General features: G+C 43.2%; 2 protein-coding genes across 2 annotated transcripts; both read left to right on the top strand.

Annotated features, from left to right (window-relative positions):
• Positions 1-5,876: 5,876 nt before the first annotated feature.
• On the top strand, positions 5,877-7,954 carry selenoe (selenoprotein e). Its single transcript, XM_024440585.2, has 4 exons — positions 5,877-6,059; positions 6,255-6,331; positions 6,875-6,953; positions 7,622-7,954. The coding sequence occupies exons 1-4, from the start codon at positions 5,946-5,948 to the stop codon at positions 7,763-7,765; spliced, it is 414 nt and encodes a 137-aa protein (XP_024296353.1). The 5' UTR covers positions 5,877-5,945; the 3' UTR covers positions 7,766-7,954.
• A 578-nt stretch (positions 7,955-8,532) lies between these two features.
• On the top strand, positions 8,533-11,324 carry zgc:112294 (transmembrane protein 17A). Its single transcript, XM_024440584.2, has 5 exons — positions 8,533-9,193; positions 9,393-9,496; positions 9,607-9,720; positions 10,020-10,189; positions 10,515-11,324. The coding sequence occupies exons 1-5, from the start codon at positions 9,061-9,063 to the stop codon at positions 10,696-10,698; spliced, it is 705 nt and encodes a 234-aa protein (XP_024296352.1). The 5' UTR covers positions 8,533-9,060; the 3' UTR covers positions 10,699-11,324.
• The last annotated feature ends 6,845 nt before the right edge of the window (positions 11,325-18,169 follow it).

The following is an 18,169-nucleotide window of genomic DNA, read 5'->3' as shown; positions in this document are numbered from 1 at the left end:
GCAATAACGTAATTAAGCTACATGTGGGGTTTGAAGTGTCAGCAGACATTGAAGGGGGTGGCAGGAGGCCTAGTGGTTAGAGCGTTGGGCCAGTAACCGGAAGGTTGCTGGATTAAATAGATGAGCTGATAAATTAGAAATCTGTCATTCTGCTCCTGAGAAAGGCAGTTAATCCACTGTTCCCTGGGCGCTGTGGATGTCAACTAAGGCAGAACCTCTCTGAATCAGAGGGGTTGGGTTAAATGCGGAAGACACATTTCAGTTGAATACATTCAGTTGGACAGCTGTTGAGGTATCCCTCTTTCTCTGAATCATGAGTATTATTGCTTTTCTGCAAATGATAACTAAATTAAATCTGCTCTACTTAAACTACAAGGCATTTGTAGCGTAGGCTAGCTCTTCTGAAACTACAAGGCATTTGTAGCGTAGGCTAGCTCTTCCGAAACTACAAGGCATTTGTAGCGTAGGCTAGCTCTTCTGAAACTACAAGGCATTTAAAGCGTAGGCTAGCTCTTCTGAAACTACAAGGCATTTAAAGCGTAGGCTAGCTCTTCTGAAACTACAAGGCATTTAAAGCGTAGGCTAGCTCTTCTGAAACTACAAGGCATTTGTAGCGTAGGCTAGCTCTTCTGAAACTACAAGGCATTTGTAGGGTAGGCTAGCTCTTCTGAAACAACAAGGCATTTGTAGCGTAGGCTAGCTCTTCTGAAACTACAAGGCATTTGTAGCGTAGGCTAGCTCTTCTGAAACTACAAGGCATTTAAAGCGTAGGCTAGCTCTTCTGAAACTACAAGGCATTTAAAGCGTAGGCTAGCTCTTCTGAAACTACAAGGCATTTGTAGCGTAGGCTAGCTCTTCTGAAACTACAAGGCATTTAAAGCGTAGGCTAGCGCTTCTGAAACTACAAGGCATTTAAAGCGTAGGCTAGCTCTTCTGAATCTACAATTTATTGCATAGGCTAACAAAGTTGTCACATGCACAGAGACAGTAAACTCAGCACGCTATTAACATTCAACGACACCGCTTCTGTAACACAGACACTGAGCTGGCAATTATGCTTGTATGATTTGTTAGTTTATCATCTCATCTTGACGTAAACATGGCATTACAGATGAATGTGAATAATATACAGTCCCTCTCCATCCAGAATGTTTTCTGGTGGAAAGAGGCGGGTGTGAAAACAGTTGTCTGGGACATTCAATTGCGTAAATGTATTTTTCCCCCTTTGTCAGCATACTTCTGCTGAGTATATTAAGGAGATCTGGGTCTAGTAGAAAACACGTCAGTTTCTTCCTTTTTCCATCTCTCTCTCCCTCCCTTTCTCTCTCCCCCTTCCCTCTTTCTCACTCTGTTCCTTCCTTACCTTTCTCTCTCTCTCTCTATTTCTTTATCTCTCTCTCTCTTAATCCTCACACCCTCTTTCCCTCTCTTTCCCTCATTCCATCTCTTCCCACACCCCCACTGAACAGTGTGTCTCTAGCCATGAAAAAGAGTTCACTCTGTTCACTCTCACATATTCCAGAGTTAGGCCCAGAGCTTTGAGTAAAGAACCTCATTTTTGAGTAAAGAACCTATGCTCCAAAAGGATCACAAGATTCAGCTCTCTTCTGTCCAAAACCGGGAGAAGGGAAACAATTCAACAGAGTGTATATTTGTATTCACTGAAGCAATGGTCCTAGAGTAAATCTAATCAAAGCATTCTAATACTTACACTTAAGCCTGAAATGGTTGAACACCTTGTGTACATTGTACATGTACGAGATGCAACCATTCTTTGAACTCTTTTCTGTGCCAAGAATTGTTACAAAAAAAATGTATGTCAGGATTTCCCCTCTCAGGCTGTCCCCTTGCTAGATCTATCCTTATCATTCTCTCCCTCTCTCCCTTTCCAGCCAAGTCATGGTTATTCAAACCCTCTATATCCAGGCTTAATTTGCTGAGGTGATACAGCTCTCCATCTGCCCTCCCAGTGTTCTGCCTCAGACGATACAGCTCTCCGTCTGCCCTCCCAGTGTTCTGCCTCAGACGATACAGCTCTCCGTCTGCCCTCCCAGAGTTCTGCCTCATACGATACAGCTCTCCGTCTGCCCTCCCAGTGTTCTGCCTCATACGATACAGCTCTCCGTCTGCCCTCCCAGTGTTCTGCCTCATACGATACAGCTCTCCGTCTGCCCTCCCAGTGTTCTGTCTCATACGATACAGCTCTCCGTCTGCCCTCCCAGTGTTCTGCCTCATACGATACAGCTCTCCGTCTGCCCTCCCAGTGTTCTGCCTGAGACTCCAGGGTTTAATAATGGCCGTCTGACTCTCTGATTTGAACACAAGGAAGGTGAGTCACTGCTTTGGAGACTCCAGGGTTTAAAAATGGACGTCTCACTCTCATAGCTGGAACACTGTGAGTCACTGCTTTGTATACGTGTGTGTGTGCGTGTGTGTGTGCGTGTGTGTGTGTGTGTGCGTGTGCGTAACAAGCTCCCACAGTCTCACTGTAGAATCCGACATTTGTCCATAAACATCACATTTCGAGGATTTAGGCATTCGTTCCGAATGGTTAAGTTAGGGGTTAAGGTTTGGGATAGGGTTAAAACCAAACCGTAAAAAATGTGTCCCTAGCATTAGAATTGAACATGAGAGTTTGTGGCTAAACCCAAGATTACTTGATAGTAAATAGCACTCACTGTTGTTCCTGGTGGAAGTCATCTCCCAATGTGCTGCTTACCTGGACCTACGTTGAATTTTGTTGTGGATCTTGAGCGACCAGGCTGGTGTGTGTGTGTGTGTGTGTGTTTGTGTGTGTGTGTGTCCCAACCATGTATTTAGCACACACACACAGCCATGTGTTTTCCATTAGCAGCCTGATATCAGAGAGGGACAGTGGTAATCTGTCCCATAGCCTCTCTGACATGGTCAACGGCTGGACAGGACATCGATCATCACAAAGCTCCCACATCCGCCATGATGTCAATCCCCCCGTAGTCTCCCCAGTGTACTCTCGACCTTTTGTGTAGCTGTGGAGACTAATGAGTGTCTGTATAACAAGCCCCGATGACTGCTGAGTGTGCGGAATCTAAGGCAGGAGACAGGATGGACCCACACAGGCCTGCAGAACCGGTCCCGTTGGGAGAAGAGAGAGGGCCTTCAGTTTGGGCTCCAACATTATGCACGGTGTACAGGATGGCGTGTTGGGAGAAGAGAGGGGGCCTTCAGTTTGGGCTCCAACATTATGCACGGTGTACAGGACGGCGTGTTGGGAGAAGAGAGAGGGCCTTCAGTTTGGGCTCCAACATTATGCACGGTGTACAGGACGGCGTGTTGGGAGAAGAGAGAGGGCCTTCAGTTTGGGCTCCAACATTATGCACGGTGTACAGGATGGCGTGTTGGGAGAAGAGAGAGGGCCTTCAGTTTGGGTTCCAACATTATGCACAGTGTACAGGATGGCGTGTTGGGAGAAGAGAGAGGGCCTTCAGTTTGGGTTCCAACATTATGCACGGTGTACAGGACGGCGTGCTGGGAAGTTATTATACTCCCACTGACATCATAGGAAGGAGGCAGGGAAGAGTATTATTGAGGTGGATGTTTGATCCTGCTTTTGGTTCTGTTGCTGTATACCTGTATAATCCAGCACTAGGGCCCATGGGTTGTCCCTGGTCTGGTCACGTGCTAAGGACATACCTGTGGTCCTAAATAAGTATACTATGTTTGATTACGGTGCGATACTCTGAGATGATTTGACAAAACTGATGGTGATTTGCCGCATATAGGGGCATACAGTCTGAACTTGTTTAGGCTTGACACTGGGCAAAATGTTATGTTGAATGGAGAACAGGATATGGTATGAATGGAGGTGTGTGTATTATATGACATGAATGGAGGTGTGTGTATGATATGATATGAATGGAGGTGTGTGTATGATATGACATGCATGGAGGTGTGTGTATGTTGAATGGGGAACAGGATATGATATGATTTGAGGTATGTGTATGATATGAATGGAGGTGTGTGTATGTTGAATGGGGAACAGGATATGACATGATTGTAGGTGTGTGTATGTTGAATGGGGAACAGGATATGATATGGATGGAGGTGTGTGTATTATATGACATGAATGGAGGTGTGTGTATGTTGAATGGGGAACAGGATATGATATGGATGGAGGTGTGTGTATTATATGACATGAATGGAGGTGTGTGTATGTTGAATGGGGAACAGGATATGACATGATATGAAACGTTTGTGTATGTTGAATGGGGAACAGGATACGACATGATATGAAAGGTTTGTGTATGATATGATATGAATGGAGGGGTGTGTATGTTGGGTATGACTCTTAACTGCATTTCTTTCCCTGTCTTATCACATGAATTAGTGATCACCATGTGACCTGCTGTATCTCACTGTAGTCTCACACTACACACACACAGGGAGAGTACATATGGTGTGCATCTACACATAAACAGTACTAGTCTCACAGAGGCAGGATACCATACCCTATCATCTCTCTCTCTCTCTCTCTCTCTCTCTCTCTCTCTCTCTCTCTCTCACCATCTCTTATTTTCATCTCTTATTTTCTTCCTCTTTCTTTCTCTCTCGCTCTGTTTTCTTCTCTCTCTCACCATCTCTTATTTTCTTACTCTCTCGCTCTGTTTTCTTCTCCTCTTTCTTTCTTTCTCTCTCTCTCTCTTTCTCCCCCTTCTTTCTCTTTTATGAAATTAGTTGTCATTTGATTGTTCTGATGCTCAATTTTGTCTGGAAAATGTACATGGTGAGAAACACGTCTGGGTTTATAAGACAAAGCTGTAAACTCTTTTTCCAAATGGAGGCCGTGTTGGAAGGGGCCTGTTCCGTTCTGTTCGGTTTGGGCTGTGGATTTACAGCCAAGGGGATGAAACTCTGTTAAACTCTTCTAAATTGGGGACTGCTCTGTCATCTGACACATCATCGCTTTCACACGTTGAGGTTCAAGTGTAGGGACTGAACCTCAAGTTCTAAGGACCAAGCCTGGAAAATATAGGAAGATAGATGGTTTTGCTTCAGCATTCCAATCCGGCATGGTTTATTTTTGTTGGAAACATAATTGTCTGTGGCCAGGATTTGGAAGTACATTTTACCCGCAAATTCTGCCAGGAAATAAGAAGCAGTTGTTAGTGCCCCCTAGGGGTGACCTAGTGTACATTCTGCTGATTACTAGACAGAGTCAAAGCAAAGGTTTTACTATGAAAAAACACTTGTCTTTTGTCGTGTACTGCATTGTTGTGTCATGGGATTGGACTGCATTTTAAGAAAACTTCTAGGATTAAAGGCATGCTTATTTAATGTAACCATTTACTTTAACCTGACATACTGCAGCTATACTGTTGTTCCACTGTTGTTCCATTTAAAGTATTATTTATTTGTGGGGAAATGGAGAAAGTTCTCTCAATCTATTTTGTTTAACTATGTTTCCCTATTCTCTGTAGTACACAGTTTAGCATGTATTTTACTGTTATACATATAGGTATAACAAGATGTAGTAAATGTACTGCAGTGTGCCATTAGGTGCGTTTTCACCAGCTTCCTGCACTGGGAAAAGGTGATAAGGACACAGGTGTGCTGAAGGGTTACGTGGACCACTACAGAGACAGAGGACCTTTTGCGGAGTTAGTCAGGGGGTTTCAATCCTGACAGAAAGTGTTCATTAACAATTTTATTTATATCCAATCCATTGCAAGTAGAACAAGTACTATTCCCATCTGGTGACAATTCCCCATAATGTCTGTCATTGAGTATAACCCCCCCCAAAAAAATAAGAGAAAAAAAATTCAAGGGACCCTCTCCCCCCTCAGCCCTGAATCCTGGTTCAGTCCAACCTGAGCATAGGGGTCTAGTGTCACCCCCAAGGTAATTTCCTGTGTCATTTGTCGAAAGAACTCCACTGAAGACTCAAGAAGCAAGGTTTAGGCTCGAACATGTGGACCTTTTTGTTGCTCACGCTGGCCTTTTCTGCCACAGGAATGACGGAAGAAAATGTCACAGATACAGCTATTGAAGAGAGACCTGTAATAGCCAAGGGCATACTAAAGGTAAGTCTTACCGATGTGGTGATTCAGTTAGTGAAATGACTGTACTTGGTTAAATGTCATACTGCGGAACAGGACACATATTTATTGCTAACACATGGAGGCTACACTATCTTTAATCTAACTGCAGAGAAGCACATTAGACATGGTGGTCGTGGTGAATGACAAATGCTCATTGTCTGTTCCTCTTTCCCTCAGGCTCCAAGTGTAGTTGGATGAGCCATCAAGAAGATGCCTGAGCTCTATATGTTCCTTATGGAGCGATGGGCATTGTAGTATCCTTCTATTGTGGTTTCTGTGGAGGTTTCAGATAGAGTTATGGGCATTGCAGTAGCATTTTATTGTGGTTACTATGTTACTATGTAGATCAAGTCTGCATTGAACTGTACTGAGTTGTCATTACCTCATATGGTTACAAAGCCTTTTTGTATTTTCTCACAACCTCCCAGATAAACAAGACAATTTGTGTTAGCGACAGCCCAGTTTTATACCAGCATGAATTGGCCTCAAACCACAAGTGTGTCTAACCAGGCCTTCGGGAAACATAATTATTTGAAACCATCATGTGTCAGTGTTTAAGTATGTTTAATGATGTTTGACCTCAGTGGAAATATATCCAGAAGTAGATTGTTCTTGTATTCTACAGACAGAGATTGAGCCTAGTCCTGGACTTAAACTGGAGAATCAGGGAATGAACATCAGAGAATGCTTTATGGAGAATCTTCTTAGAAATAGATGTTTAGTCCAGGACTGGGTTTAATCTGTCTTCAGGATATCGGCTGTACATGTTTTTTCCTTGATCCTCCTTTCCACTGAAGTCACAACCTGGAATATGATTCAGGAGAGGAGAAGAATCCACGTCTGATCTTCTATGATGATAAGGATGAGGTTGTTCAGGTTAGATATGGATTCCCATTCAAGGTGTTATATGTCATCTACTGTACGTGTCAGACAAAGAGTATCAGCAAAATGCTTGGGGAAATAACATCTATTTTCCTGAGCTTGACTCAAGCCTGGCAAGATTAGGGAGGGATAAATAACTAATTAAAGAAGGCATTACGCAAGGAAAAAACAAGAGCATATCAGTGTAGTCTGAAACAGTTAAAGAGAATGTGATGTTAATAAATCCTCTGTCTTTTGTGAACCTGTTGCATTACGGTCATTATGGTCATTATGGTTGTTATTGTTATTATGGTCATTATGGTCATTATGGTCATTATGGTTATTATGGTTATTATGGTCATTATGGTCATTATGGTTATTATGGTTATTATGGTCATTATAGTTATTATGGTCATTATGGTTATTATGGTCATTATGGTTGTTACTGTTATTATGGTTATTATGGTCATTATGGTTATTATGGTCATTATAGTTATTATGGTCATTATGGTCATTAGAGTTATTATGGGCATTATAGTTATTATGGTCATTATGGTTATCATGGTCATTATGGTTATTATGGTCATTATGGTCATTATGGTTATTATGGTCATTATGGTTATTATGGTTATCATGGTCGCTTGCCTGTACTGAATGTAAGCATTTTGTGTGTGTTGTATAAGACTGTCCCTGTGAAGAAGATGAAGGTGGATGAGATCAGTAGCCTGCTGGACTCTCTGGGTTTCTACAAGAGATCTCAGAAGGGAGAAGAGGTGCCAAAGGAGTTTCAACACTTTCCCCTGAGAGCCCCCAGGGACGAGTTGTGAGCACAATAAGATCTGGTGGCCTGACTCTGTCACTGCATCCAGTCACAGATGATGAGAGGGGTCCCAAGGCCACAACATGAGCCAGGCCCTAATTTGAGAACAAACGACTCGGTGCAGCTATGCAGAGCAGAGCCTACCACACTGTCTCTTTTAAAATATACATTTGTCAATAAAAGTTTAAACAAGTTACGTAGAATGTGTCTCATGCTGACTCTGTGGTATAATATGCTGTCTGTCTTCCATCCAAATAAAACGCTGTACAGTAGAGTTTCAGCAGGTAATGACAGCAGTTAGCGTACCAAAAAGGTAATGTTGACTTCAAAGATTACCTTCATTAATCCTGAACCTATTACAGGGTACTGTTTCATTGGTTTTATGTATACTGAACAAAAATATAAACGCAACATGTAAAATGTTGGTCCCATGATTCATGAGCTGAAATAAAAGATCCCTGAAATGTTCCATATGCACAAAAAAAACGTATTGCTCTCAAATGTGTTAACACTCTTGTTAGCGAGCATTTCTTCTTTTCCAAGATAATCCATCCACCTGATAAGTGTGCCATATCAAGAAGCTGATTAAACAACATGATCATTACACAGATGCACCTTGTGCTGGGGACAATAAAATGCCACTCTAAAATGTGAAGTTTTGTCACACAACACAATGCCACAGATGTCTCAAGTTTTGAGGGAGCATGCAATTGGCATGCTGACTTCAGGAATGTCCACCAGAGCTATTTCCAGAGAATTGAATGTTCATTTCTTTAGCAAAAGCCGCCTCCAACATTGTTTTAGAGAATTTAGCAGTACGTCCAACCGGCCTCACAACCGCAGACCATGTTTAACCACACCATCCAAGTCCTCCATGTCTGGCTTCTTCATCTGTAACTTACTAAAATCATTGAAATTGTTGCATGTTGCATTTTTATTTTTGTTCAGTATATTTTCAGTTCTTTCCTTTTCCTTCCATCTAAAAACCGCTGATTGCCATCATACTTTCTCCTCCCACATATTAAACCCTGATAATAACGTAGTGAATACAGAGACAGAGACACGCTCCTAGGTCTGTCAAGGGTGCTAATCCCCTGTCTTCCTCCTCCCACCACTCCGATAATCTGATTAGTAGACGCTGCTGTCTGGTTAACTGACTAATCCCTGTAGTCCTCAATCAGGAACACACACACTCTGTCTTCTGTTTCTATACACCAATTTATTTTCTATTAGCTTAAGAATAGCATACATTTTTCTGGACACACACAGAGTGGTAGCGGTACATGGTTGTATTGGGCCACAATGCCTGTGTTCTACTCCCCCATACCCCAGAACCTCCGGATGGGCCTGGCCTCTGTCGGTGGATCCGTGTTCACTAACAACAGGACAGGGGACTTTAGCAGTGACTACAACAAGGACCAGGATGATAAAACAGGTAGGCCTGTTGCCTGTTACAATATATGGAGTACTGTATGCTGTATAATGCCTTTGTCAAATATTATTTGGGATTTTGTTTTGTTTTAGGAAAGTATTTTATATATTTTTGGATATATTTTTGGATATTCAGGAAAGCATTTGTATAATTCAAATTGCGAAACTTCAAATATAAATAGTTTTATGTTTTTATATTCCAGTCAATGAGTTGGTGTCTCACCTACCCCTTCAGATGATCCTGTACTTCAACATATTCTTTTTCCCATGCTGGTGGGTCTCTGCTGTTCTCATGCTGGATCTAAAGGTGGCTTTTTCCCTACTGACTTCAGAGGTTTCCCCCAAGGTTTCCCAACTCTCAATTTATTATGTATGGAATACCCAGATCATTAATACAATATGTCTTTCTTGTCATAGTTGTATTACCTGCCTGGGTACTACCAGGCTCTACTTGTGACTGGAGTGGTTCTGCTTACCATCTGTGAAATCACCAGGCTCTATCTGGGCTATATCGGAAACCTCAAAGAGAAGGTAACTGAACCTAACTTCCTCTCTGGAAATGCTTCTCCTCTCCCTCTCTCTCCTTCACTGTCTTCCCCCTTTCCCACAAACTCAATGAATATCTGATCTGATACACTGCCTGTTTAAGTACCCTGTGTGAGTAGGTGTGTAAACATTCCCACTGCGCGCACACTTGGCTAGGACGCCCCACTGAGCGTCTGACTGTGTGTGTGTCTTCATATATCTGTGTGTGTATGTCTCTTTCTCTCTGTGTCTCTTCCACTCTGTCGCTTCAGTCTCTTTCTCTGTGTTCCTCCCTCTGTGATCAGGTGCCAGAGCTGGCTGGGTTCTGGCTGATATCCTTCCTGTTCCAGCTGCCCATTCTACTCTTCTTCCTGACTGATGAGGACATCATCATCCTCCCTCTGGAGAGGGCCGTCCACTCCATCTACCTCCTCTTCATCCTCTCAGAGCTCCTGGCTTCCTTCTTCGCCCTCAGGTAGGATGATGTACTGTATAGTACTGTATGCCATTTATCAGATGCTTTTACCCACAACCTTGGCATTTCTAGTGCCATGCTCTATCACCTGAGCCATATAGGAGCCATCACAGAGGAGTGTCTATGGAAAGCTGATGTAGACTTATACTGTCAGTGGAATCAACCAATCTCATGCAGAGCGTGGACAGCAGAAAAAAGTCTATGTTTACCTCTCAATGGTCATGGCATCTGTTCAGAGACAGTCATGATATGTAATATATTCCTATTCTCTCTCTCCCTACTTCTTCTGCTTCTTCTGCTTCTTCCTCTTCTTCTTCACCCTCAGGGCCATGACCAGGAAGTTAACCCTGCTGTTCCACCTCAGGCAGTTTGGGGAGGTGGAAAACCTTCCTCACCTCCACCATCACCACCTCCACATAGCGGGAAAGAGCCCAGCCTTCGGCATGCCATATTATGGGAGGACTGTTCTGCCCATGCCACCACACACCAATAACGTTCACAGTCACTGATAGAGCACAGAGAGACAACCAGGAACACTGTGACTGGGATGGATAGGACTGGGAGATGGGGTATGATCTGGAGTTAAAGGCATAGGGGTGAATAGTTTAATGTGGAAGAGAGTTCTTGTGAATACAGCCTTGAAATGATTTTCCAAAGAGGGAGGAAGCTTTTGAAGTGTTCCATGATGTTCAAAATATAATGCTGGATTTTGTGATCTTTATGAAATGATGAGTTGATGCACTGTTTTATAATTGTTGTGTTTTAATTTCTAGATATAAAACATGTGTAAAAAATATGATTGGACACCGGTAGTAGTGATGGTCATAACATATTAGAACCACATGGTGGCACTAAATGGCCATAAGAGGGGTTAGTAATAAACTGAAAAGTGTTGCAAAGTCCCAATTTGTAAGGCAGAATAATCACAAACTGTCATGCTGCACAGATACGGGTTAGAGAACCTTTCTGATTGTCTATACAAGTGAAGCTTGTCAGGAGCTGTCAGAAAGTGGTCAGAAGCTGTCAGGAGCTGGTCAGAAGCTGTCAGGAGCTGGTCAGAAGCTGGTCAGAAGCTGTCAGGAGCTGTCAGAAGCTGGTCAGAAGCTGTCAGGAGCTGGTCAGAAGCTGTCAGAAGCTGTCAGGAGCTGTCAGAAGCTGGTCAGAAGCTGTCAGCTGGCCAGAAGCTCAGGAGCTGGTCAGAAGCTGTCAGGAGCTGGTCAGAAGCTGGTCAGAAGCTGTCAGGAGCTGTCAGAAGCTGGTCAGAAGCTGTCAGGAGCTGGTCAGAAGCTGTCAGAAGCTGTCAGGAGCTGTCAGAAGCTGGTCAGAAGCTGTCAGGAGCTGGTCAGAAGCTGTCAGAAGCTGTCAGGAGCTGGTCAGAAGTCAGAAGCTGTCAGGAGCTGGTCAGAAGCTCAGAAGCTGTCAGGAGCTGTCAGAAGCTGGTCAGAATCTGTCAGGAGCTGGTCAGAAGCTGCCAGGAGCTGTCAGAAAGTGGTCAGAAGCTGTCAAAATCTGCCAGGTGCTGTCAGGAGCTGTCAGGTGTTTGTCAGAAGCTGGTCAGAAGCTGTCAGGAGCTGGTCAGAAGCTGGTCAGAAGCTGTCAGGAGCTGTCAGAAGCTGTCAGAAGCTGTCAGCTGTCAGGAGCTGTCAGAAGAGTTGGTCAGAAGCTGTCAGAAGCTGTCAGGAGCTGTCAGAAGCTGTCAGAAGCTGTCAGCTGTCAGGAGCTGTCAGAAGCTGTCAGAAGCTCAGGAGTTTGTCAGAAGTTGGTCAGAAGCTGTCATGAGCTGTCAGAAGCTGGTCAGAAGCTGTCAGGAGCTGGTCAGAAGCTGTCAGAAGCTGTCAAAGCTGGTCAGAAGCTGTCAGGAGCTGGCCAGAAGCTGTCAGGAGCTGGTCAGAAGCTGTCAGGGGCTGGTCAGAAGCTGGTCAGAAGCTGTCAGGAGCTGTCAGAAGCTGGTCAGAAGCTGTCAGGAGCTGGTCAGAAGCTGTCAGAAGCTGTCAGGAGCTGTCAGAAGCTGGTCAGAAGCTGTCAGGAGCTGGTCAGAAGCTGTCAGAAGCTGTCAGGAGCTGGTCAGAAGCTGTCAGAAGCTGTCAGGAGCTGGTCAGAAGCTGTCAGAAGCTGTCAGGAGCTGTCAGAAGCTGGTCAGAATCTGTCAGGAGCTGGTCAGAAGCTGTCAGGAGCTGTCAGAAAGTGGTCAGAAGCTGTCAAAATCTGCCAGGTGCTGTCAGGAGCTGTCAGGTGTTTGTCAGAAGTTGGTCAGAAGCTGTCAGGAGCTGGTCAGAAGTTGGTCAGAAGCTGTCAGGAGCTGTCAGAAGCTGTCAGGAGCTGTCAGAAGCTGTCAGAAGCTGTCAGGAGCTGTCAGAAGCTGTCAGGAGTTTGTCAGAAGTTGGTCAGAAGCTGTCCTGAGCTGTAAGGAGACAGGAACAAAGGCAACACAGTTTAAAAGAGCACTTTAGAAAATATGCTGGATAACACATCTCAAATTAACATGAATTAAATTACCATCCTGTACACCAGACAACAAGTTATTTGTTCGAGAAGGAAGAAAGTGGTTCTCTTCCAAGATTTAAAAGTTTTCTTTCAATAACACATTTCAACTAAAAACATCTAATAACCAGCATACAAGCAACCTTGTACCTGACCACCAATCCTAAAGGTTGTCTACAAATAACAAAATGATTATATATCACTAAATAGAAATCACAGCCTCAATGTGTTTCGAGTCAAGCTTATCTCTCTCTAGCCAATCAAATCGATCTGATCACTATCTGATCGAGATTTGTGGCATCTACACATGGTAATAAAAAATGTCTCTTATCTTCGTTCATATTGTGACCAGATTCAATGGCCCCTCCCTGTATGCAAATGATTCCAACCTGCTTTGCACCCCTATTATGGCATAAGCTGTATCAATTGAGAGAAAATAGCACACTTTTAAAGTCAATACTTTTATACTCTCATCATTACAGCCTACTTTTGTTATGCAACGATGTAAGACTGGGCGTAATAGGCTACTGTTCCCTAAGACCTTGACCTGTCCACAGCCATACAAATAAGTATTAAGGAGAATCTCTCCCATCCCTAAAATAGTCACCACACAAATTAGCTGAGTATCTGGATGTGTTTACAAAATACAATTATTGCACAGTATAAATGAAAATGACTCTTAGCTCCTAATGTAACCTAAAAACAGAAACATGTTCCGTTAGGCTACAAAGTGCGTCTCTGAATGGCGCAAAGCAATGTCCAAATAGGTCTGGACAGGGTTGTTCTTTTCGCATGGATGTTTATATACGTTGTCTTTATATAATTGAAATCGTGTATTGCAATAACCTTTAGCATAGGGCTAAACAGTCCAAAGGGAAAAAGTGACATGCTGGCAGAACGACCCTGGTTTAGTGTCCGCCAAATAATTGACCAGTGATAATTCGCTGACGGAACATCAATATGATAACCTATTGCGAGACGCATGGGGGGGGATCGATAAAAAGTGCAATCGATAAAAAGGGCAAAGGAGCACACATGTAAAGCAAATGGCTTTATAAAGGAATAAAGTGTACATCTAGAAGTAGCCTAAAGAGTCCTTCGTTTTGAAGCCTACATTATATTGGACAGAGGCCTCGCTCATGCTTCCAGAAAGCTATGCGCCGTTATGCATCAGTTTGGACATCTTCTGCACTTTATTGAAAGCTGGAAAATGCTAAAAGACTATTCACCATCCATTCACCGTTCATTCTGACTATTTGTATTTTATTTCACCTCTATTTAACCAGGTAGGTTCTCATTTACAACTGCGACCTGGCCAAGATAAAGCAAAGCAGTGCGACAAAAACAACAACACAGAGTTAAACATAAACAAACGCACAGTCAATAACACAATAGAAAAACTAGATCTAAACATTAGGCATTCATATTATACCTGACCATACACTTGTCATGTACTGCGCTCTTCTGCAGTGACTCCATCATAGTCTGTCCCATGGATCACTAATACAGTTTGAGATCAGTTCTGCTATTACAGTCATTGGCCTTACTGTAGCCTACGATGTTTTTAAATATTTGATGTTGCGTTGGCACTGGACGTGGGAACATGATAACCATTTTTCTCTCATTCTGGATGATATCTCTTTACGCATATTTTTATTTCTATATAATATAATATGCCTATTTTATTCTGAGGTGGACATGGTATTGGACAGTGGCATCTGACAACAGTCCAGTAGGCGCATAGTTTTTAATGAAGACCATGATCGTAATTCAACTGTCCAGTGTGATTTTTTTGAGAGGGCGGGACAACCGTGACTTTAGCCAAATGTCGAAGCTTTCTTGTCCGTATTCGTTTACACTTCAAGGATAAGATGCATCTTCGACTGGCTCTGGTGGTCAGGAAGATCTAATCATGATCAGATCACAATACGTTTTTTGATTTTCTAAACCTCTTGACAAATCAACTCAAATGTATTTATAAAGCCCTTCTTACATCAGCTGATATCTCAAAGTGCTGTACAGAAACCCAGCCTAAAACCCCAAACAGCAAGCAATGCAGGTGTAGAAGCACAGTGGCTCGGAAAAACTCCCTAGAAAGGGCAGAACCTAGGAAGAAACCTAGAGAGGAACCAACTATGAGGGGTGGCCAGTCCTCTTCTGGCTGTGCAGGGTGGAGATTATAACAGAACATGGCCATGATGTTCAAAAGTTCATAGGTGACCAGCAGGGTCAAATAATAATAATCACAGGGTTATTATTGTCGAGGGTGCAACAGGTCAGCACCTCAGGAGTAAATGTCAGTTGGCTTTTCATAGCCGATCATTCAGAGTATTTCTACCGCTCCTGTTGTCTCTAGAGAGTTGGAAACAGCAGGTCTGGGACAGGTAGCACGTCCGGTGAACAGGTCAGGGTTCCATAGCCGCAGGCAGAACAGTTGAAAATGGAGCAGCAGAACGACCAGGTGGACAGCAAGGAGTCGTCAGGCCAGGTAGTCCTGAGGTTGTCCTGAGGCATGGTCCTAGCCTCCTAGGGCTCAAAATCAGGACAATGGACACATGTTAGAAAGAAGTATGAACGGAACTTTTGACTGATATAGCCTATTGAATCCAACATCTGCTTATGAAGTGTAGTCCTGTGTAATAGCATTTTCCTCATGTTCTCTCTATTCCAGAGAAACTGCTCACCAGATGACCCTGCCCTCCCTGACCTTCTCCTGAATCATGTTTACAATGTTTGAACACCATTTGACATTGAAAAGGAATATGGAATAGAAACCGTGGTGAGAAAAAAGTTTACACAATTCCCTAAGGAGTTCCAGGATTTATCTTAGACACAGGCCACTCCGGCTTCTCAGGATTCTCATCAAATTGCCTTTCATTGGCTGAGTGTGGTGAATAAAAGCCTGCTCACTACCTAATCAAATATATTGTTTCTCCTTGTGCTTTCACCTCCCTTTGAAATGGACCTGCGAGTGTCTGAGTGTCTCTCTCTCTCTGTCTGGAACCCAGCATACTTTTTATTGTATTTCTTCTGGATTTTATTAATCTCCCTGCAGAGTACGGTCATCTCTCTTTCTCTCTTTCTCTCTTTCTCTCTCTCTCTCTCTCTCTCTCTCTCTCTCTCTCTTTCTCTCGCTCTTTTTTCTCTCTCTCTTTTTTTTCTCTCTCCCACCTGCTCTCTCTCTCTTTCTCTCTCTCTTTCTCTCTCTCTCTCTCTCTCTCTCTCTCTCTCTCTCTCTCTCTCTCTTGTTATTTCTCTCTCTCTCTCTTTTTTTTTCTCTCTCCCACCTGCTCTCTCTTTCTCTCGCCATCTCTTTCTCTCTTTCTCTCTTTTCTCTCTCTCTCTCTCTCTCTCTCTCTCTCTCTCTCTCTTTCTCTCTCTCTTTTTTTCTCTCTCTCCCACTCGCTCTCTCTCTCTTTCTCTCGCCATCTCTTTCTCTCTCTTTCTCTCTCTTTCTCTCTCTCTTTCTCTCTCTCTCTCTTGCTCTCACTCTCTCTCTCTTCTGAGGTAGCAGACCCGTCTTCTCCTTAATTATAATTGGGTGCAGCTTGAAGGTAATCACAAATGTGATCCCTGGGACATGTGGTGGAGGTGCTGTGAGAGCTGTGTGAAACCTGATGAGAAACAACCGCCTCCTGGATCTGAGTGTGTGTTTTTTTGAGAGGGTGGGACAACCGTGACTTTGGCCAAATTTAAAAGATGTCTTTGTCTGTATCAGTTTACACTTCAAGGATATCCGTATAAGATGCATCTTCGACTAGCTCTGGAGGTGGTCAGGAATATCTCATCACGATCAGATCACAATGCGCCTTTTGATTTTCTAAACATGTTGACAAACGTTGGCAGAATCAGAATGTGGACAAAATCAGGACAACTGATGCATGTTAGAAGGGGCTTTTGACAGATATAGCCTATTTAAAAATCCAACCCCTGCTTATGAAATGTAGTCCTGTGTAATAGCATTTTCCTCATGGTCTCCCTGTGAATGAAGGCACCCCTGATCACCCGCACACATAGTTCATTTTCATAGCACCACTTTGCTCGTATAATTCCTTTTTGCATCTATTTGCTCTCCTCATCTCACCTTGTCCCTTTGCTTGTGGACTTCAGTGCACAACACAACAGCTGTCTGTGACCAGGATTAAAAACCTCTCCAAACCAAATCTTCATACCATAAGCACTAACTGCTACACAGCCCACATCGTTGTCACCATATTAACGTTATTGTCAACAAACTAGAACTAACGCGCTAGTAAACCCACAATCCAATCCATGGCTGGCCCCTGTGGCAATAAATGTATAAACACGAAAGCTTACCTTGACTTGGAAGACTTGCAGTGTTGGACAACCTTAGCCAGCTTAGTTTACATAAATAGCATTCCTCCCTGTTTGTCAGGTTGTTGAGTAGACTAATTTAGCTCTATTAGCTAGCTAAGTAAGTGAAAAATATATGAAATATAGCTAGCTCTTTCTTGCTCTATCTTTCTCTCTCTCCCTGCTACTTCACCTTCATTTTTGAAGAAATTCATTTGTATTTTACTCTCTTTGACTCACTACTCACCACATTTTATCCACTGCAGTGCTAGCTAGCTGTAGCTTATGCTTTCAGTACTAGATTCATTCTGATCCTTTGAATGGATGCACAAGATGTTAATTCATACTGACAGCACTGATAGGTTGGAGGACGTCCTCCGGAAGTTGTCATGATTACTGTGTAAGTCTATGGAAGGGGGTGAGAACCACGAGCCTCCTGGGTATTGTATTGAAGTCAATGTACCCAGAGGAGGAAGGAAGCTAGCTCTCCTCCAGCTACACCATTGTGTTACCCTACAGAGTGCTGTTGAGGCTACTGTAGAACTTCATTGCAAAACAGTGTGACTTAATCAGTCATTTGGTGACGTGAATATAGAGAGAGTTTATTACAAAAGGATAACTTTTTTAATGTTCCGCTATTTAGATTTTTATGTAATTCACTGAGTAGGATGGTCCTCCCCTTCCTCCTTTGAGGAGCCTCCACTGATGTATTCCACTATTTTTACAACTAGTAGGGTGCATATGTCACAGGCACAATCTCAGTATAGACAATAGCAAACATGGACACCTTTCTCAGCCAACTCTTTATTTCTATCCCTTCTCTAATGCTCTACCACTGAGCTCAGAGATAATAAATAGATTTTGACACCATCCTCTTATGTATTGGGATGCAGGTGAAGATTGGCGGCGGGAGATTGTCTGTGTTAGGGGAATGCCAGGGCTCAGACTAATTCACTTCCTTTAGTCAGTGGTTTAAATGGCCTCTCAGGGTTCTGCATTATGAATATGACAGCAGAGTGGGGCAGCTGGGCTCGTTGATATTGCCATGCATGAGCTAACTGAGCGTCATTTAAAAAAAATCTATTTCGTGAATAGTATTTCGAGTTTTGCAATGATTTTTAGTGTTTTTATGCCTGTATTTACCTTGGTGTATTACGTTCATTCAAGTTAACCATTTACTGCAGT

The sequence above is a fragment of the Oncorhynchus tshawytscha genome, linkage group LG12 (genome assembly GCF_018296145.1).
Source record: "Oncorhynchus tshawytscha isolate Ot180627B linkage group LG12, Otsh_v2.0, whole genome shotgun sequence".
In the NCBI taxonomy this organism is placed as follows: Eukaryota; Metazoa; Chordata; class Actinopteri; order Salmoniformes; family Salmonidae; genus Oncorhynchus; species Oncorhynchus tshawytscha.
Note: the sequence above shows the minus strand (reverse complement) of the source record. Positions and strands in the feature narration are given on the sequence as shown.